General features: G+C 40.9%; 1 protein-coding gene across 5 annotated transcripts in view; it reads left to right on the forward strand.

The window, feature by feature from the left end:
• eml5 (EMAP like 5) overlaps nt 1-22,017 on the forward strand; it is a 92,845-nt gene that overhangs the window by 38,637 nt on the left and 32,191 nt on the right. For all 5 annotated transcript variants that reach the window (XM_034160080.1, XM_034160082.1, XM_034160081.1 and 2 more), the window contains 9 exons: nt 287-424; nt 540-796; nt 906-1,118; nt 1,203-1,370; nt 8,209-8,315; nt 8,419-8,537; nt 12,109-12,295; nt 21,421-21,526; nt 21,823-21,916. In XM_034160080.1, the coding sequence (XP_034015971.1) occupies nt 287-424; nt 540-796; nt 906-1,118; nt 1,203-1,370; nt 8,209-8,315; nt 8,419-8,537; nt 12,109-12,295; nt 21,421-21,526; nt 21,823-21,916 (1,389 nt within the window). The remainder of the gene's footprint in view (nt 1-286; nt 425-539; nt 797-905; nt 1,119-1,202; nt 1,371-8,208; nt 8,316-8,418; nt 8,538-12,108; nt 12,296-21,420; nt 21,527-21,822; nt 21,917-22,017) is intronic.

Below are 22,017 nucleotides of genomic sequence, written 5' to 3' on the forward strand. Positions count from 1 at the left end.
GTGGGTGCCATGTCATTAAATTTTGTTGCTTTTCTGGATTATTTATTTTTTTATCATTGCAATAAAGGTAGTTTTACTACTACTACTACTACTAATTATTATTATTATTATTATTATTATGGTATAATAAGGGACTTAATGAAACATCTAGCCAATATTGGTTCTGTCTTGAATTGAACACCTTTCCTCTTTGGAGCAAATGTGGAGCTGCAGGTAAAGCATTGGAGCCAAGAAGCTAGTCTGATTTTGTGCAATTCTCATATGCCCCACTCTTCTGAGTCTACAGGATATGGAGCCTTATAGATCACGCACTGATAGCACGCTGTAATATGGAGGAGCCTATTCGTTGTGCCGCTGTGAGCACTGATGGAATCCACCTGGCACTTGGAATGAAGGATGGCTCCTTCACCGTCCTCAGAGTTAGGTGGGCGCACACACTTCAAAAGGCGCTGTGAATGTCCACTGTGATGGAGTGCTTCATCTGTTTCTGTGATATATTTAGCTTTTTGCTCAAACTGTGTTTCTCTACTCTTCTTCAGAGATATGACAGAGGTGGTCCACATCAAGGACAGGAAGGAGGCCATCCACGAGCTGAAGTACTCCCCAGATGGAGCCCATTTAGCTGTCGGCTCCAATGATAACTCGGTGGACATCTATGGTGTGGTGCAGAGATACAAGAAAGTAGGCGAGTGCATCGGCTCCAACAGTTTCATCACGCACATGGATTGGTCCACTGACAGCAAACACCTGCAGACGAACGACGGCAGCGGCAGGAGGCTATTCTACAGGATGCCAAGTAAGTATGACACCTTTAAATTGGGTTTGCAAGAACTGTTATGGTTTCATGGAACCAAATAGGAGTTGCTTGGGTGTCAGTCGTGAGGTAAAATGTGTCTTCTGTTGAGGTGGGAAGGAGGTTACCAACAGGGAGGAGCTGAAGCTGGTCCTGTGGGCTTCATGGACCTGTGTTTTGGGCCCTGAGGTGAATGGAATATGGCCAAAGTACTCAGACATCAACGACATCAACTCTGTGGATGCCAATTTTAACAACCAAGTCTTAGTAACAGCAGATGACTATGGATTAGTTAAACTTTTCCGATATCCATGTGTCAAAAAAGGTAAAGAAAACCCAATTCTGTTCATAATAAAAGCTTTCACAATAGCATGAGCAGTATAACTGATGTGTTTCGTGTTTATTTCAGGTGCAAAATTTAAAAAATATTTCGGTCACTCAGCCCACATAACCAATGCTAGATGGTCACACGACTACCAGTGGGTAATAACTGTCGGAGGTGCTGACCACTCAGTGTTCCAATGGAAGTTTGTTCCTGAGAGAAAGTCCAAGGAAGCTTTGCATATAGCGCCACAAGGTAAGGGGACACCCAGCCCCAGTTTTACTGTGTGTCAGATGCTAAGCTCGTGCCAGTCAGGTAATCAACTTATTGGTAATATTTTAGCCCAGTTAGTTTATGGTTTTATCACTTGCTGTTAGCAACCAGGCAACTAGAGTGTTGATGGGGAGATTATAACAATGGATATTATTTGGCTGGAGATTAACATTCATTATTGAAGCACTGTGACTGCGTAAGATACTACTATTGGGTATAATTAGACAGCATGTTTTATGAATATTGTCTGAAATGGCCTGAAGTGTATGATAATGTCTGAACTACCCCAGTTGGAAAAGTAATTTCTGAATGTAGCCATTTACAGATAATATAAAAACTATGGCTTCATTCAGAAATTGATATGATTTGTCACATTCCTTTCTCAAGTCAAGTGCATGTGGGAGCATGTGCTGGCACTGCATATGCAGAAGATCATTTTTCCACATCATGTTGTGGTTTGTGAAATCCGATGGTTTACAGCCCCTCTGCATCTTTAAGCGACAAGGTACTCTGGATTGCTTCCTTTGCAACAGAGTTGATATCACCCAACAAAAGTGTAACCAGGGAGCTCCGATCCCAAAGTCAACACTGTGAAAACATAAATATGCAAATCCATTTGCATATTCACAAACAAACCAAACTGCTGGAACCCTACGTGCCGGCCCGAGCTTTGTGGTCACAGGATGCGGGACTTCTCTGTGTTCCCAGGGTGAAGAAGTCAGCGGATCAAAGAGCCTTTCCTTATCGTGCACCCACTATGTGGAACGGTCTTCCTGCGACTGTGAAACAGTCGGAGTTCGTGGACATTTTTAAGTCAAGACTTAAAACCTATTTTTATTCTCTTTCTTATGAATATTTTTTTTATTTTTTATCTGTTTTATTCTTTTACTTCTGTTTTTAATTATGTATTTTTACTAGGTAAAAATTACTTTTACTAGGTTTAAGGATATGATTCCTTCTTTATGTTCTCTAATGCCATATACCAACACAGTGCAGAGTAGCTACCTAAACTCTGTAAGTGAGATAGAGTATCTCGTCAGTAGTTTTACATCCTCATTGAAGACAACTTTGGATGCTGTAGCTCCTCTGAAAAAGAGAGCTTTAAATCAGAAGTGCCTGACTCCATGGTATAACTCAAAAACTCGCAGCTTAAAGCAGATAACCCGTAAGTTGGAGAGGAAATGGTGTCTCACTAATTTAGAAGATCTTCACTTAGCCTGGAAAAAGAGTCTGTTGCTCTATAAAAAAGCCCTCCATAAAGCTAGGACATCTTACTGCTCATCACTAATTGAAGAAAATAAGAACAACCCCAGGTTTCTTTTCAGCACTGTAGCCAGGCTGACAAAGAGTCAGAGCTCTATTGAGCCAAGTATTCCTTTAACATTAACTAAAATAAAATTGTTTTGTTTTTGGAACCGCTTTCTGGTTATTTAGCGCTGGGTTCAGTCAGACGCAGGTCCGCTCCTCAACCCGCGTCGGCACATAACAGAGTATTCCTTTAACTTTAACTAGTAATGACTTCATGACTTTCTTTGCTAATACAATTTAACTATTAGAGAAAAAATTACTCATAACCATCCCAAAGACGTATCATTATCTTTGGCTGGTTTCAGTGATGCCGGTATTTCGTTAGACTCTTTCTCTCCGATTGTTCTGTCTGAGTTATTTTCATTAGTTACTTCCTCCAAACCATCAACATGTCTATTAGACCCCATTCCTACCAGGCTGCTCAAGGAAGCCCTACCATTAATTAATGCTTCGATCTTAAATATGATCAATCTATCTTTATTAGTTGGCTATGTACCACAGGCTTTTAAGGTGGCAGTAATTAAACCATTACTTAAAAAGCCATCACTTGACCCAGCTATCTTAGCTAATTATAGGCCAATCTCCAACCTTCCTTTTCTCTCAAAAATTCTTGAAAGGGTAGTTGTAAAACAGCTAACTGATCATCTGCAGAGGAATGGTCTATTTGAAGAGTTTCAGTCAGGGTTTAGAATTCATCATAGTACAGAAACAGCATTAGTGAAGGTTACAAATGATCTTCTTATGGCCTCAGACAGTGGACTCATCTCTGTGCTTGTTCTGTTAGACCTCAGTGCTGCTTTTGATACTGTTGACCATAAAATTGTATTACAGAGATTAGAGCATGCCATAGGTATTAAAGGCACTGCGCTGCGGTGGTTTGAATCATATTTATCTAATAGATTACAATTTGTTCATGTAAATGGGGAATCTTCTTCACAGACTAAGGTTAATTATGGAGTTCCACAAGGTTCTGTGCTAGGACCAATTTTATTCACTTTATACATGTTTCCCTTAGGCAGTATTATTAGACGGCATTGCTTAAATTTTCATTGTTACGCAGATGATACCCAGCTTTATCTTTCCATGAAGCCAGAGGACACACATCAATTAGCTAAACTGCAGGATTGTCTTACAGACATAAAGACATGGATGACCTCTAATTTCCTGTTTTTAAACTCAGATAAAACTGAAATTATTGTACTTGGCCCCACAAATCTTAGAAACATGGTGTCTAACCAGATCCTTACTCTGGACGGCATTACCCTGACCTCTAGTAATACTGTGAGAAATCTTGGAGTTATTTTTGATCAGGATATGTCATTCAATGCGCATATTAAACAAATATGTAGGACTGCTTTTTTGCATTTGCGCAATATCTCTAAAATTAGAAAGGTCTTGTCTCAGAGTGATGCTGAAAACCTAATTCATGCATTTATTTCCTCTAGGCTGGACTATTGTAATTCATTATTATCAGGTTGTCCTAAAAGTTCCATGAAAAGCCTTCAGTTAATTCAAAATGCTGCAGCTAGAGTACTGACAGGGACTAGAAGGAGAGAGCATATCAATCAATCAATTTCTTTATATAGCGCCAAATCACAACAAACAGTTGCCCCAAGGTGCTTTATATTGTAAGGCAAGGCCATACAATAATTATGTAAAACCCCAACGGTCAAAACGACCCCCTGTGAGCAAGCACTTGGCTACAGTGGGAAGGAAAAACTCCCTTTTAACAGGAAGAAACCTCCAGCAGAACCAGGCTCAGGGAGGGGCAGTCTTCTGCTGGGACTGGTTGGGGCTGAGGGAGAGAACCAGGAAAAAGACATGCTGTGGAGGGGAGCAGAGATCAATCACTAATGATTAAATGCAGAGTGGTGCATACAGAGCAAAAGAGAAAGAAACAGTGCATCATGGGAACCCCCCAGCAGTCTACGTCTATAGCAGCATAACTAAGGGATGGTTCAGGGTCACCTGATCCAGCCCTAACTATAAGCTTTAGCAAAAAGGAAAGTTTTAAGCCTAATCTTAAAAGTAGATTATCACCCATATTGGCCTCTCTTCATTGGCTTCCTGTTAATTCTAGAATAGAATTGAAAATTCTTCTTCTTACTTATAAGGTTTTGAATAATCAGGTCCCATCTTATCTTAGGGACCTCATAGTACCATATCACCCCAATAGAGCGCTTCGCTCTCAGACTGCAGGCTTACTTGTAGTTCCTAGGGTTTGTAAGAGTAGAATGGGAGGCAGAGCCTTCAGCTTTCAGGCTCCTCTCCTGTGGAACCAGCTCCCAGTTCAGATCAGGGAGACAGACACCCTCTCTACTTTTAAGATTAGGCTTAAAACTTTCCTTTTGCTAAAGCTTATAGTTAGGGCTGGATCAGGTGACCCTGAACCATCCCTTAGTTATGCTGCTATAGACTTAGACTGCTGGGGGGTTCCCATGATGCACTGAGTGTTTCTTTCTCTTTTTGCTCTGTATGCACCACTCTGAATTTAATCATTAGTGATTGATCTCTGCTCCCCTCCACAGCATGTCTTTTTCCTGGTTCTCTCCCTCAGCCCCAACCAGTCCCAGCAGAAGACTGCCCCTCCCTGAGCCTGGTTCTGCTGGAGGTTTCTTCCTGTTAAAAGGGAGTTTTTCCTTCCCACTGTTGCCAAGTGCTTGCTCACAGGGGGTCGTTTTGACCGTTGGGGTTTTTCCGTAATTATTGTATGGCTTTGCCTTACAATATAAGGCGCCTTGGGGCAACTGTTTGTTGTGATTTGGCGCTATATAAATAAAATTGATTTGATTTATTTTAATTTTTTGTTACTTCGATTTTAATATTTTTATGTTGAGCAGTTGAATCGCCTTGAGGCAGCTTTTGTTGTGATTTGGCGCTTTATAAGCAGATTAAAGTGAAATTGAAACTGCAATAAAAAGGCTTCAAATCAAGTTTTGTTTCTTTTACAAAACATCCCTTTGAGTGGCCACATAAATGCCCATTTACATTAATAAACAAATCGGTCTTCCGAGTTTATCACTTATTATCCAGGCAAAGTTGTGTAGACTGTCATTGAGTTCATGCCTCAGAACCTATGTAGGATCTACTTATCAGAACAATGTGTCAGCAGAAGTGGTTTATGCACTTGGCTCCCAGTTCTAAGCTACTCGTGCCTCATTCTCCATGTACATCTGGAGTTGCATCAGGAAGGGCGTCCAGTGAAAACTTGAACCAAATCAGTCGTAGGTATCTATCTGTCTGTCTCATAAGACGACAGGGTGTTGGTGTCTTTCATCCTTCTTGTTGTGTTGCACAGCTTCATCCATGACAGCACGAGTGTCAAACTCTACTGCACGAGTTAGAGATCATGAAGATTGTCGTCGCCAGGTGTCAAGTCTTTCCTTTTGCTGGATCCTTTTCTGTCTGGAAAGTTCTTACTGCTTGATCTCTGCCCTTTTGATACCCTCCTTGACAGCCCTCCTCCAGTCTCTACAGTCCTTACAGCACTTTTTTTTTATTACTTAAAGGTTATAATAATGTTACTGCTGTTACTTGATGTTCACTCATACTGCTCTAACATTATGAAATAGAGCTGCCAAACCTCTCGAGAACAGCAAGGGTTTTCACTCATTTCCTGCAAAGGAACACTTATGTTAATTAAGACTAATGGTTGAAGCTTGGAAAGTAATGCATTGCCATCATATTCTTCCAGCAACAGACTGCGGTTGTGCTTTCCGGAATTAAACTACACACTTACACTGCTGTTCCGTTTAATTTTCTTAATGGATCTTGTGAGCAGCGGCCTTTAGCTGCCATTTCTGCTCATTGGCTTGTCTTGGTGCAGCCCCATTTTGCTGAATCAGCAGTTTGTCCTGAGTCGTGTCATTGTGAAGCATGAAAAAGAAACATCAGTGCCCACTTATTATTCCTCCAAAACATGCTGCAGTGGTTATACAACCCCTGGCAAAAATTATGGAATCACTGGCCTCGGAGGATGTTCATTCAGTTGTTTAATTTTGTAGAAAAAAAGCAGATCACAGACATGACACAAAACTAAAGTCATTTCAAATGGCAACTTTCTAGCTTTAAAAACACTATAAGAAATCAAGAAAAAAAGATTGTGGCAGTCAGTAACGGTTACTTTTTTAGACCAAGCAGAGGAAAAAAATATGGAATCACTCAATTCTGAGGAAAAAATTATGGAATCACCCTGTAAATTTTCATCCCCCAAATTAACATCTGCATCATATCAGATCTGCTTGTTAGTCTGCATCTAAAAAGGAGTGATCACACCTTGGAGAGCTGTTGCACCAAGTGGACTGACATGAATCATGGCTCCAACACGAGAGATGTCAATTGAAACAAAGGAGAGGATTATCAAACTCTTAAAAGAGGGTAAATCATCACGCAATGTTGCAAAAGATGTTGGTTGTTCACAGTCAGCTGTGTCTAAACTCTGGACCAAATACAAACAACATGGGAAGGTTGTTAAAGGCAAACATACTGGTAGACCAAGGAAGACATCAAAGCGTCAAGACAGAAAACTTAAAGCAATATGTCTCAAAAATCGAAAAATGTACAACAAAACAAATGAGGAACGAATGGGAGGAAACTGGAGTCAACGTCTGTGACCGAACTGTATGAAACTGCCTAAAGGAAATGGGATTTACATACAGAAAAGCTAAACGAAAGCCATCATTAACACCTAAACAGAAAAAAACAAGTTTACAATGGGCTAAGGAAAAGCAATTGTGGACTGTGGATGACTGGATGAAAGTCATATTCAGTGATGAATCTCGAATCTGCATTGGGCAAGGTGATGATGCTGGAACTTTTGTTTGGTGCCTTTCCAATGAGATTTATAAAGATGACTGCCTGAAGAGAATATGTAAATTTCCACAGTCATTGATGATATGGGGCTGCATGTCAGGTAAAGGCACTGGGGAGATGGCTGTCATTACATCATCAATAAATGCACAAGTTTATGTTGATATTTTGGACAATTGAAAGGATGTTTGGGGATGATGAAATCATTTTTCAAGATGATAATGCATCTTGCCATAGAGCAAAAACTGCAAAAACATTCCTTGCAAAAAGACACATAGGGTCAATGTCAGTGAGCAGATCTGATTTGATGCAGGTGTTAATTTGGGGGATAAAAATTTACAGGGTGATTCCATAATTTTTTCCTCAGAATTGAGTGATTCCATATTTTTTTCCTCTGCTTGGTCTAAAAAAGTAACCGTTACTGACTGGCATAATCTTTTTTTCTTGATTTCTTATAGTGTTTCTTAAAGCCAGAAAGTTGCCATTTGAAATGACTTTAGTTTTGTGTCATGTCTGTGATCTGCTTTTTTTCTACAAAATTAAACAACTGAATGAACATCCTCTGAGGCCGGTGATTCCATAATTTTTGCCAGGGGTTGTATATTTATATATTTCTTGGATGTGCAGTGAGGTATTTGTCTAATTTAGAGTCAGGGAAGGATTTTTCTTGCAAGGTGTGATGCAACCTTCTTTCTGCCTACAGAGATCTTGGCAGATTCAAACAGTGAAGAGTCAGACTCTGATCAGTCAGATGTGCCCGAGATGGATTCAGAAATCGAGCAGGAGACACAGCTCACGTATCGACGGCAGGTCTGTGATGAAATCCAATATTTTCTCCTTCACAGCACATCTGGTAGAATAGGATGTGATTTTTAAAATAAAAAAAAATTCCCAAACAACAAAATATGCTCAGGTTTACAAAGAAGATCTACCTCAGCTCAAAGAGCAGTGCAAAGAGAAGCATCGAGCGATGGCCATGAAGAAGAGAGAGCGAGCACCAGGAAGCGGGTTGAAGCTGCACTTCATTCACGGGTAAACTAACTCTAACTCCAGCGCAATCAAATACATTTTAGGTAGCACAGCTTTTGCAGTTAATCTTTTTCTCCCTTAAAGGATTCATATTGCTGTGCTTGTTCTGTTAGACCTCAGTGCTGCTTTTGATACTGTTGACCATAAAATTTTATTACAGAGATTAGAGCATGCCATAGGTATTAAAGGCACTGCGCTGCGGTGGTTTGAATCATATTTATCTAATAGATTACAATTTGTTCATGTAAATGGGGAATCTTCTTCAGAGACTAAGGTTAATTATGGAGTTCCACAAGGTTCTGTGCTAGGACCAATTTGATTCACTTTATACATGCTTCCCTTAGGCAGTATTATTAGACAGCATTGCTGAAATTTTCATTGTTACGCAGATGATACCCAGCTTTATCTATCCATGAAGCCAGAGGACACACATCAATTAGCTAAACTTCAGGATTGTCTTACAGACATAAAGACATGGATGACCTCTAATTTCCTGCTTTTAAAGTCAGATAAAACTGAAGTTATTGTACTTGGCCCCACAATCTTAGAAACATGGTGTCTAACCAGATCCTTACTGTGGATGGCATTACCCTGACCTCTAGTAATGCTGTGAGAAATCTTGGAGTCATTTTTGATCAGGATATGTCATTCAATGCGCATATTAAGCAAATATGTAGGACTGCTTTTTTGCATTTGCGCAATATCTCTAAAATTAGAAAGGTCTTGTCTCAGACTGATGCTGGAAAACTAATTCATGCATTTATTTCCTCTTGGCTGGACTATTGTAATTCATTATTATCAGGTTGTCCTAAAAGTTCCCTGAAAAGCCTTCAGTTAATTCAAAATGCTGCAGCTAGAGTACTAACGGGGACTAGAAGGAGAGAGCATATCTCACCCATATTGACCTCTCTTCATCGGCTTCCTGTTAATTCTAGAATAGAATTTAAAATTCTTCTTCTTACTTATAAGGTTTTGAATAATCAGGTCCCATCTTATCTTAGGGACCTCATAGTACCATATCACCCCAATAGAGCGCTTCGCTCTCAGACTGCAGGCTTACTTGTAGTTCCTAGGGTTTGTAAGAGTAGAATGGGAGGCAGAACCTTCAGCTTTCAGGCTCCTCTCCTGTGGAACCAGCTCCCAATTCAGATCAGGGAGACAGACACCCTCTCTACTTTTAAGATTAGGCTTAAAACTTTCCTTTTTGCTAAAGCTTATAGTTAGGGCTGGATCAGGTGACCCTGAACCATCCCTTAGTTATGCTGCTATAGACTTAGACTGCTGGGGGGTTCCCATGATGCACTGAGTGTTTCTTTCTCTTTTTGCTCTGTATGCACCACTCTGCATTTAATCATTAGTGACTGATCTCTGCTCCCCTCCACAGCATGTCTTTTTCCTGGTTCTGTCCCTCAGCCCCAACCAGTCCCAGCAGAAGACTGCCCCTCCCTGAGCCTGGTTCTGCTGGAGGTTTCTTCCTGTTAAAAGGGAGTTTTTCCTTCCCACTGTTGCCAAGTGCTTGCTCACAGGGGGTCGTTTTGACCGTTGGGGTTTTTCCGTAATTATTGTATGGCCTTGCCTTACAATATAAAGCGCCTTGGGGCAACTGTTTGTTGTGATTTGGCGATATATAAATAAAATTGATTTGATTTGATATTGTGCAAAATAATTTTCGCAGTTTTATGTGGTTTGAGTTTCACGTTAAATATCCTCAAACTATTACAGTTCTATTTGTGCATCTCCAAACTCTGGGCTAAAATTTGCCAAATCTTATATTGAAACGGTGTGTTTCGGTCTTCTGTTACAAATGTCATGCAAGTCCCTATCTAGAGTCTTGCTTACTCTGTGAGACACTCCCACTGAGTTGTTCTGCACTAACCCATGCCCACATGCACTGTAAAAGAAAAAAGACTTTGTTTTAACTTTAAAAAGTTGGTGTCCAGGCTGCCTTAAATTTAAGATGGACTGAACTTGTGTGCAATATTGTGCAATATTGGTGTGTGTATTACGTTATGTGCAATATGCATGAGTTATGTAATTATGCCATGGCAGTTTTAGTAGTGCATCTCTTGGAGTCCAAGACAAATTTCCTGGAAGGGACAATAAAGTGTATTGTATTGTAACTTATGAAAACAAGTTGAATAATGATAAAACTCTACTTAACTTGGCTTCTCGGTTTCAGTCACCTTAAAATTTTAAGCTAAGATATAAACCTTTATGTTCTAATTGTTAAACATTGCTTACGTTCTGAATCTCTGCGCTCTCACAAGTCTGCACAACCCCACAGAAAGGATTTTGTATGATTGTATCTGAACCAAAGCGCGTCTTCCTTCTAACTCTGTCTCTCAACATTTACATGGTCCTGAAGTTGAAATGAGCTCTTGTTTTTCATTTGTTTTCCAATTCCAAAGCTTATATCTGATGTCCGCCAAGTCTAAAGCTACCCGTTTCAAGTACATTCTGTGTGTTAGAATTCACAGTGTTTGAAATGAAAGCCATCATGAATGAAAGCGATCGTGGTATTTTACCACCTTCTGACTAAGTACCATCAATGTACTTAGTCAACTAGTCTGTTGTCTTTGAATTTCTAATGTGCACGATGAGGCTGTATGATATAAGAAAATGATTCAAACATTTGTGTAGACTTCTGTTGGTTTCATTGTGTTTTAAGCCTCTTGTGGCCAAAATATGAATTTTATTTAGAGCCAGGGCCAGGTTTTAAATGTCAGGCGCTAACAGTCAAGTTGTTTATGCACCAATAATATTCAGTAAAGACGATTGGGCGCATGCTAATTTTCAGTACATCATTGAAGCTGGGGGTGTCAACATAAAAATGAACATCTGTTTGTGGCTGTCACCACAATTCGATTGTTGGGTGTTCTCAAGCGGATCAAGACTTTGGTGTCCTAGATTAGGGTATGGATGCTCACTACCTAGACAACAGACTGTTGCTGTCACTGCTAGTTCATGTGTGGTTGTTTGTCCTGGTATGTTGTATGGTTGGGGTCCCGTCTCCTTGGTGTCTCACTTTTCATCACTTCACGGTTGTTGCCTTCACCACTTGTCTTTCGTTCTTGTCTGTCTTCATGTTGTTTTGGTGGTCGACCCTTCCTGATAGAAGTTGTCTCTTGCCTTTGAGTAGGATGTTGTAGGCTGATTGGGAAGGGCGGATGGGGGTCACGCATGCACACCATGTTGATTCATGCACTACATACTATCTGTCTTGCAATAACAAATTGCATATATGTGTATTTATGTGTATAAATGGTTCTGCCAGTGTGGCTTTTACAATTACTATACATGCAGACGGGGGGAAAAAATAAAAATAACATCTGTTACCTGTTACAAAGTGCTGACTATAAATCTGAGAGTGATCAGATGGGGTCGTTGGCTGAAATCCATTTTCTCTGCCTCTCATGAAATGTCCTTTCTGTTTGAGTGATTTGATCACCCAGCAGCAACCTGCTGGATGTTACTCTGTCACCCATGACTTATGACATCACTGCAAATCCTCTACATTAGCTTGCTGAAAAGGTGCACAATACTTTAAACCTCCTTGATTTTTCTTTGTCTGCAGGTACAGAGGCTATGATTGCAGGAGCAACCTGTTCTACACCCAGACTGGGGAGATCGTCTACCATGTAGCGGCTGTTGGGGTTATTTACAACAGACAGCAGAATATCCAACGTTTCTACATGGGTCATGATGATGAGATCCTCTGTCTGGCCATCCACCCACTCAAAGACTTTGTAGCAACAGGCCAGGTACCTGCCTGCCTCCATCAATGTGAAATATTCAAAACCTTGTTTTTTATTTAAAGTAGACCTGCATTGAAATAAATGTGGTCAGATTTCAGAAAGAAATAGCTGATATGTATTTATCAGCGCAGTTAGATTGATCTAGTTAACTAGATAAGGATTTGTTTCACAGTGTAATCTTCACGTGCCTTAACTAAAGCACTCCCTCTGCTGAATCACCTCTAAATTATTTACACATTATTCACTTTGCGTGTTTTTAGGAATCCGCTAGTTTAGCGCAGCTACTAGCTCTTAGCCGGTTTAGCATGGCGGCTTCTCCTGTCTCTCCCGCACTTTTCTGCTCTGGGTGTGAAATGTTTAGTTATTCCTCGGCCTCCTTTAGCAGTAATGGTACTTGTAATAAGTGTAGCTTATTCGTAGCTTTGGAGGCCAGGCTGGGCGAATTGGAGACTCGGCTCCGCACCTTGGAAAATCCTACAGCTAGCCAGGCCCCTGTAGTCGGTGCGGACCAAGGTAGCTTAGCCGCCGTTAGTTCCCTCCCGGCAGATCCCGAGCAGCCGGGAAAGCAGGCCGCCTGGGTGACTGTGAGGAGGAAGCGTAGTCCTAAACAGAAGCCCCATGTACACCGCCAACCCGTTCACATCTCTAAACGTTTTTCCCCACTCTGCGACACACCCGCTGAGCATCAAACTCTGGTTATTGGCGACTCTGTTTTGAGAAATGTGAAGTTAGCGACACCAGCAACCATAGTCAATTGTCTTCCGGGGGCCAGAGCAGGCGACATTGAAGGAAATTTGAAACTGCTGGCTAAGGCTAAGCGTAAATTTGATAAGATTGTAATTCACGTCGGCAGTAATGACACGAGGTTACGCCAATCGGAGGTCACTAAAATTAACATTGAATCGGTGTGTAACTTTGCAAAAACAATGTCGGACTCTGTAGTTTTCTCTGGGCCCCTCCCCAATCGGACCGGGAGTGACATGTTTAGCCGCATGTTCTCCTTGAATTGCAGGCTGTCTGAGTGGTGTCCAAAAAATGAGGTGGGCTTCATAGATAATTGGCAAAGCTTCTGGGGAAAACCTGGTCTTGTTAGGAGAGACGGCATCCATCCCACTTTGGATGGAGCAGCTCTCATTTCTAGAAATCTGGCCAATTTTCTTAAATCCTCCAAACCGTGACTATCCAGGGTTGGGACCAGGAAGCAGAGTTGTAGTCTTACACACCTCTCTGCAGCTTCTCTCCCCCTGCCATCCCCTCATTACCCCATCCCCGTAGAGGACTGTTCCCAGACCACCAACAACCAGTAAAAATCTATTTAAGCAATAAAAATTCAAAAAGAAAAAATAATATAGCACCTTCAACTGCACCACAGACTAAAACAGTTAAATGTGGTCTATTAAACATTAGATCTCTCTCTTCTGAGTGCCTGTTAGTAAATGATATAATAATGGATCAACATATTAATTTATTCTGCCTTACAGAAACCTGGTTACAGCAGGATGAATGTTAGTTTAAATGAGTCAACACCCCCGAGTCACACTAACTGCCAGAATGCTCGTAGCACGGGCCGAGGTGGAGGATTAGCAGCAATCTTCCACTCCAGCTTATTAATTAATCAAAAACCCAGACAGAGCTTTAATTCATTTGAAAGCTTGTCTCTTAGTCTTGTCCATCCAAATTGGAAGTCCCAAAAAACAGTTTTATTTGTTGTTATCTATCGTCCTCCTGGTCGTTACTGTGAGTTTCTCTGTGAATTTTCAGACCTTTTGTCTGACTTAGTGCTTAGCTCAGATAAGATAATTATAGTGGGCGATTTTAACATCCACACAGATGCTGAGAATGACAGCCTCAACACTGCATTTAATCTATTGTTAGACTCGATTGGCTTTGCTCAAAATGTAAATGAGTCCACCCACCACTTTAATCATACCTTAGATCTTGTTCTGACTTATGGTATGGAAATTGAAGACTTAACAGTATTCCCTGAAAACCCCCTTCTGTCTGATCATTTCTTAATAACATTTACATTTACTCTGATGGACTACCCAGTAGTGGGGAATAAGTTTCATTACAGTAGAAGTCTTTCAGAAAGCGCTGTAACTAGGTTTAAGGATATGATTCCTTCTTTATGTTCTCTAATGCCATATACCAACACAGGGCAGAGTAGCTACCTAAACTCTGTGAGTGAGATAGATTATCTCGTCAATAGTTTTATATCCTCATCGAGGACAACTTTGGATGCTGTAGCTCCTCTGAAAAAGAGAGCCTTAAATCAGAAGTGCCTGACTCCGTGGTATAACTCACAAACTCGCAGCTTAAAGCAGATAACCTGTAAGTTGGAGAGGAAATGGCGTCTCACTAATTTAGAAGATCTTCACTTAGCCTGGAAAAAAAGTCTGTTGCTCTATAAAAAAGCCCTCCGTAAAGCTAGGACATCTTACTACTCATCACTAATTGAAGAAAATAAGAACAACCCCAGGTTTCTTTTCAGCACTGTAGCCAGGCTGACAAAGAGTCAGAGCTCTATTGAGCCAAGTATTCCCTTAACTTTAACTAGTAATGACTTCATGACTTTCTTTGCTAATAAAATTTTAACTATTAGAGAAAAAATTACTCATAACCATCCCAAAGACGTATCATTATCTTTGGCTGGTTTCAGTGATGCCGGTATTTGGTTAGACTCTTTCTCTCCGATTGTTCCGTCTGAGTTATTTTCATTAGTTACTTCCTCCAAACCATCAACATGTCTGTTAGACCTCATTCCTACCAGGCTGCTCAAGGAAGCCCTACCATTAATTAATGCTTCGATCTTAAATATGATCAATCTGTCTTTATTAGTTGGCTATGTACCACAGGCTTTTAAGGTGGCAGTAATTAAACCATTACTTAAAAAGCCATCACTTGACCCAGCTATCTTAGCTAATTATAGGCCAATCTCCAACCTTCCTTTTCTCTCAAAAATTCTTGAAAGGGTAGTTGTAAAACAGCTAACTGATCATCTGCAGAGGAATGGTCTATTTGAAGAGTTTCAGTCAGGGTTTAGAATTCATCATAGTACAGAAACAGCATTAGTGAAGGTTACAAATGATCTTGTTATGGCCTCAGACAGTGGACTCATCTCTGTGCTTGTTCTGTTAGACCTCAGTGCTGCTTTTGATACTGTTGACCATAAAATTTTATTACAGAGATTAAAGCATGCCATAGGTATTAAAGGCACTGCACTGCGGTGGTTTGAATCATATTTATCTAATAGATTACAATTTGTTCATGTAAATGGGAAATCTTCTTCACAGACTAAGGTTAATTATGGAGTTCCACAAGGTTCTGTGCTAGGACCAATTTTATTCACTTTATACATGCTTCCCTTAGGCAGTATTATTAGACAGCTTAAATTTTCATTGTTACGCAGATGATACTCAGCTTTATCTATCCATGAAGCCAGAGGACACACACCAATTAGCTAAACTGCAGGATTGTCTTACAGACATAAAGACATGGATGACCTCTAATTTCCTGCTTTTAAACTCAGATAAAACTGAAGTTATTGTACTTGGCACCACAAATCTTAGAAACATGGTGTCTAACCAGATCCTTACTCTGGATGGGATTACCCTGACCTCTAGTAATACTGTGAGAAATCTTGGAGTCATTTTTGATCAGGATATGTCATTCAATGCACATATTAAACAAATATGTAGGACTGCTTTTTTGCATTTGCGCAATATCTCTAAAATTAGAAAGGTCTTGTCTCAGAGTGATGCTGGAAAACTAATTCATGCATTTATTTCCTCTAGGCTGGAGTATTGTAATTCATTATTATCAGGTTGTCCTAAAAGTTCCCTGAAAAGCCTTCAGTTAATTCAAAATGCTGCAGCTAGAGTACTGACAGGGACTAGAAGGAGAGAGCATATCTCACCCATATTGGCCTCTCTTCATTGGCTTCCTGTTAATTCTAGAATAGAATTTAAATTCTTCTTCTTACTTATAAGGTTTTGAATAATCAGGTCCCATCTTATCTTAGGGACCTCATAGTACCATATCACCCCAATAGAGCGCTTCGCTCTCAGACTGCAGGCTTACTTGTAGTTCCTAGGGTTTGTAAGAGTAGAATGGGAGGCAGAGCCTTCAGCTTTCAGGCTCCTCTCCTGTGGAACCAGCTCCCAATTCAGATCAGGGAGACAGACACCCTCTCTACTTTTAAGATTAGGCTTAAAACCTTCCTTTTTGCTAAAGCTTATAGTTAGGGCTGGATCAGGTGACCCTGAACCATCCCTTAGTTATGCTGCTATAGACTTAGACTGCTGGGGGGTTCCCATGATGCACTGAGTGTTTCTTTCTCTTTTTGCTCTGTATGCACCACTCTGCATTTAATCATTAGTGATTGATCTCTGCTCCCCTCCACAGCATGTCTTTTTCCTGGTTCTCTCCCTCAGCCCCAACCAGTCCCAGCAGAAGACTGCCCCTCCCTGAGCCTGGTTCTGCTGGAGGTTTCTTCCTGTTAAAAGGGAGTTTTTCCTTCCCACTGTCGCCAAGTGCTTGCTCACAGGGGGTCGTTTTGACCGTTGGGGTTTTTTTGTAATTATTGTATGGCTTTGCCTTGCAATATGAAGCACCTTGGGGCAACTGTTTGTTGTGATTTGGCGCTATATAAATAAAATTGATTTGATTATATAAATAAAATTGATTTGATTTCATTTATTTATAAGACCCTTGTGAATGCAGTAAAGTAAAGTAAATCTGTAAGCCCAAATTTGTAATTCAGCCAAGAAATCTTCGTTTAAAAATGACACATTTGCAGCTAAAATTTAGCCCTCTGTGAATACAGTTTGTACAGCCATATCATCGTCAGGGACAAGACGACGCGCTCCTGCCTTCAGTCCGATCCTGCATTGAAATTGATTTTATCTGTTAGTAATGTTACTTATACACGTCCTGGTTTCAACATCCAAAAGTAAGCTGCAATCAATTCAATCAATCAATCAATTTTTTTTTATATAGCGCCAAATCACAACAAACAGTTGCCCCAAGGCGCTTTATATTGTAAGGCAAGGCCATACAATAATGATGTAAAACCCCAACGGTCAAAACGACCCCCTGTGAGCAAGCACTTGGCTACAGTGGGAAGGAAAAACTCCCTTTTAACAGGAAGAAACCTCCAGCAGAACCAGGCTCAGGGAGGGGCAGTCTTCTGCTGGGACTGGTTGGGGCTGAGGGAGAGAACCAGGAAAAAGACATGCTGTGGAGGGGAGCAGAGATCGATCACTAATGATTAAATGCAGAGTGGTGCATACAGAGCAAAAAGAGAAAGAAACAGTGCATCATGGGAACCCCCCAGCAGTCTACGTCTATAGCAGCATAACTAAGGGATGGTTCAGGGTCACCTGATCCAGCCCTAACTATAAGCTTTAGCAAAAAGGAAAGTTTTAAGCCTAATCTTAAAAGTAGAGAGGGTGTCTGTCTCCCTGATCTGAATTGGGAGCTGGTTCCACAGGAGAGGAGCCTGAAAGCTGAAGGCTCTGCCTCCCATTCTACTCTTCCAAACCCTAGGAACTACAAGTAAGCCTGCAGTCTGAGAGCGAAGCGCTCTATTGGGGTGATATGGTACTACGAGGTCCCTAAGATAAGATGGGACCTGATTATTCAAAACCTTATAAGTAAGAAGAAGAATTTTAAATTCTATTCTAGAATTAACAGGAAGCCAATGAAGAGAGGCCAATATGGGTGAGATATGCTCTCTCCTTCTAGTCCCCGTCAGCACTCTAGCTGCAGCATTTTGAATTAACTGAAGGCTTTTTAGGGAACTTTTAGGACAACCTGATAATAATGAATTACAATAGTCCAGCCTAGAGGAAATAAATGCATGAATTAGTTTTTCAGCATCACTCTGAGACAAGACCTTTCTGATTTTAGAGATATTGCGTAAATGCAAAAAAGCAGTCCTACATATTTGTTTAATATGCGCTTTGAATGACATATCCTGATCAAAAATGACTCCAAGATTTCTCACAGTATTACTAGAGGTCAGGGTAATGCCATCCAGAGTAAGGATCTGGTTAGACACCATGTTTCTAAGATTTGTGGGGCCAAGAACAATAACTTCAGTTTTATCTGAGTTTAAAAGCAGGAAATTAGAGGTCAACCATGTCTTTATGTCTGTAAGACAATCCTGCAGTTTAGCTAATTGGTGTGTGTCCTCTGGCTTCATGGATAGATAAAGCTGGGTATCATCTGCGTAACAATGAAAATTTAAGCAATACCGTCTAATAATACTGCCTAAGGGAAGCATATATAAAGTGAATAAAATTGGTCCTAGCACAGAACCTTGTGGAACTCCATAATTAACTTTAGTCTGTGAAGAAGATTCCCCATTTACATGAACAAATTGTAATCTATTAGACAAATATGATTCAAACCACCGCAGCGCAGTGCCTTTAATACCTATGGCATGCTCTAATCTCTGTATAAAATTTTATGGTCAACAGTATCAAAAGCAGCACTGAGGTCTAACAGAACAAGCACAGAGATGAGGTCCACTGTCCGAGGCCATAAGAAGATCATTTGTAACCTTCACTAATGCTGTTCTGTACTATGATGAATTCTAAAACCTGACTGAAACTCTTCAAAATAGACCCATTCCTGCAATGACTGTGAGATACAGATCTGTGTGCTCAGATCAGCAACGACATCGACAGCGGGCGCCGTTCTTCCTCTCCCGCTCTCTGCCTCCGCTACGCTCGCTGTTTTTAATGCGAAGCGGCCGGTACACCTGTTGCCTGCAAGGACAGACTTCTTGTGGCAAAATCCACAGCACCGCACGTCTCGGCAATCGGAGCCCCAGACCTCCATGGACGCTGAGAGAGGTTTATATATTTTTAATGACTGGGATTCTTTGCGGGTCTCGCCTCCATATCCCGCGATGGTACCGAAGGCGAAAGACGGTAGATTTTCATTGCGACACCACGTCAATCAACGGGTGTATGAAAAGTCCCCCAAAATAATTTTCAAGCACAAATAAAAGAAATGTGTACTCACCAAACGTGCCGCAAGACATATGAAGTTTTAAAAAAAGTAGATCCTTCCGTATAAGACAAGAAAAAGGTGCAGATGCAAACTGACGTAAATCCACAAATTACAATTGGCGCAATGCATGCTGGGAGACGGTCTTGTCCGTGACGTCTCGGCAGCGTCCATGATGAGAGGGACAATTTGCGGAGGGCCTAAATATTAGCTGTAAATTTGTCATTTTCAAATTGAAGATTTCTCCGTTGAATGACAGATCTGGCTTGCAGATTTACTTTACTACATTCGGAAGGATCTTATGTGTAAATGTAAGTCATTTTCTGTTCAAAAAATCTGACTGCATTTTTTTCAATGCAGGTCTCCTTTAAGCTCTGGGATGCTGGATATTGTTTGTTGTAACACTTTTATCATCTTCTAGATTTCCACAATACCTTGTATAGAATTTAATTAATGCATTTATATATGTTCTTTGGCGAGGAAAGGCTTACTTACCTTGACTTTGTGGATGACACTGTGATCTTTGCGGAATATATGTACACCCTTATTGGAGCACTTGGGAAGCTGAGTGAGGAATTGGACTGTCTGGGTTTGCAGTTGTCCTGTAAAAAAGATGATAAAGAAGTGTATCTGTATGTGGTAAAAGTGTTGGATTTGTAGAGACATTCAGCATTGACATTCATGTTTCTGAGTCCTTGGTCTTTGAGATCAAAAGATGCCTTGGAAGAGGTTATGGAGTCATGGGGTTTGCTGGACAGAGTCCTAGTTGCTTCCAGTGTGCAGTAGAGCACTTTGCACAGCAGTACCTGACATTGGTGTGTGTGCATGTGTGTGTGCATGTGTGCAAGAGTGAATATGAGGCATCACTGCAAAGTGCTTTGAGTATCTGTTTCATATGGGAAAGTGCTACATACACAAAGTCCATTTAAGATTTACCAATTGCAGAACAGTGGCCCAAGTCTTTGAGTCCTGGTGCGTCTTGTCTTAATGTATGGTAGTAAGACTGTATGTCTTTGGTACCAGAGCTCTTTGGGTTACTTTGGGAACTCGGATGAGGAGTATTACTTATATGGCACAAGATACACATTTCTCTGGACATGATCTGTTGCCTCACTGTCGAGTACCTCATTGGCTGGAGAAGACCAAGGGGATGTCCACATTTCACCTGGCTGTGGCAGATAGATGCTTCCTTTCAAGAGGTAGTGTGGTTTGGTATGTCAGTGAAATAGTTCCCATAGGATTTTTGTGCTAAAATGTGTTTTGTTGCAGTTTTGGATTCAATAGGGACCAGACTGTCAAAAAATGATGGGGTTCAAATTTTCAGACTGCTGTCCCCTTCTTCAAGGAGGAAAGATGTTAGTACAGGGAAAATTTGACATAGAGTCAAATTGTGTTTTAATATACACTAACATGTTTGTCTCCTTACAAGGGTTGGAAAAAGTATATATTTGCCCAGAACCCATCCTATAGTTAAAGTGGTATAGCCCCATAATGATTCAAGGTCATCCTGGGGTAGAATTTACCTCATGCTGAGATTTTGGTGAAACTGGTGACAAGTTGTTCGTATTGTCTCATAGGATCCAAAAATGTACAAATGATGCTCTCACCAAATAAGTTGAAATGCATTTTCTGCTTCAGTATGACGAGAGGAATCATTTGACACCACTTTCAGTAACATCTGAGCATTTACCCCAGGATGACTTTGAACCTTTAAAGCCCTATACCTGTGTAACTGTTGGTCAGAACCTCGACAAACTATACCTTATTTTAATCCTCTCAAAAAGACGGATATATTGGTGTATATTTTAACATAATTTAACTTGATTTTCAGTTTACCCCTATACTAGCGTTTGTTCCCTTGCAGAAGAGAAGCAGGGGTTTGAAAATTTGAACCCCATTATTTTCTGACAGTCCAGGCCCTATTCAAACCCAAACAACAACAAAATCAATTTTAGCATGAAAATCATGCCGGAGTACCGCACTGAAGTGGAGATGAGGCAGTTTATCTGCCTTGGTGGTTGCCATCCAGCACCCAAAGTGGTTCCGTGGAAGATGTGGAAACATGCAACACCACAGCATGCTCCCAATCCTAAAATACCCTATTTTCTTTCCAGGTTGGTCGAGATTCCTCCATCCACATATGGGATACAGAAACACTGAAACCCCAGTCCGTGTTGAAGGGATTCCACCTGCTCGGGGTGTGCGCTTTGGACTTCTCAGGTGATGCCTACTGGTGCTTTCTTATTCAGTTGTGAGATATGATTCATGTGTCAAGCTTTAGTCAAAGATCAAACAGAAAGGTTAACACAGGAGTGACAAATGAGTTTCTGCGGTCCTCAAGGTAAAGCTGTTCATATCAGTCCCTTTAATTGGCCCCAGACAGACAGTATGTCAGCGATGATGAATTACCCATCAAGGATCAAACGCCGCCATTGCTGACTTATTACTGCTAATGAGGGTCAAACTGTCTGTGGCGTACTGAATGGGTTTGTTGTTATTGCTTTTTTCCTCCACAGCGGACGGCAAACGACTGGCCTCGGTGGGATTGGATGAAAACCACACCATTGTGCTGTGGGACTGGCGGAAAGGAGAGAAGCTCTCAGCGATGCGGTTCGTGCAGATCTGTGACAGTGTTAAAACGGTTTCTGATTAGCGTGTTCACCACAATGCAGTTGTTGTTCTTGTATATATACATATACATGGACATTTAG

This window comes from Thalassophryne amazonica, chromosome 19 (assembly GCF_902500255.1).
Source record: "Thalassophryne amazonica chromosome 19, fThaAma1.1, whole genome shotgun sequence".
In the NCBI taxonomy this organism is placed as follows: Eukaryota; Metazoa; Chordata; class Actinopteri; order Batrachoidiformes; family Batrachoididae; genus Thalassophryne; species Thalassophryne amazonica.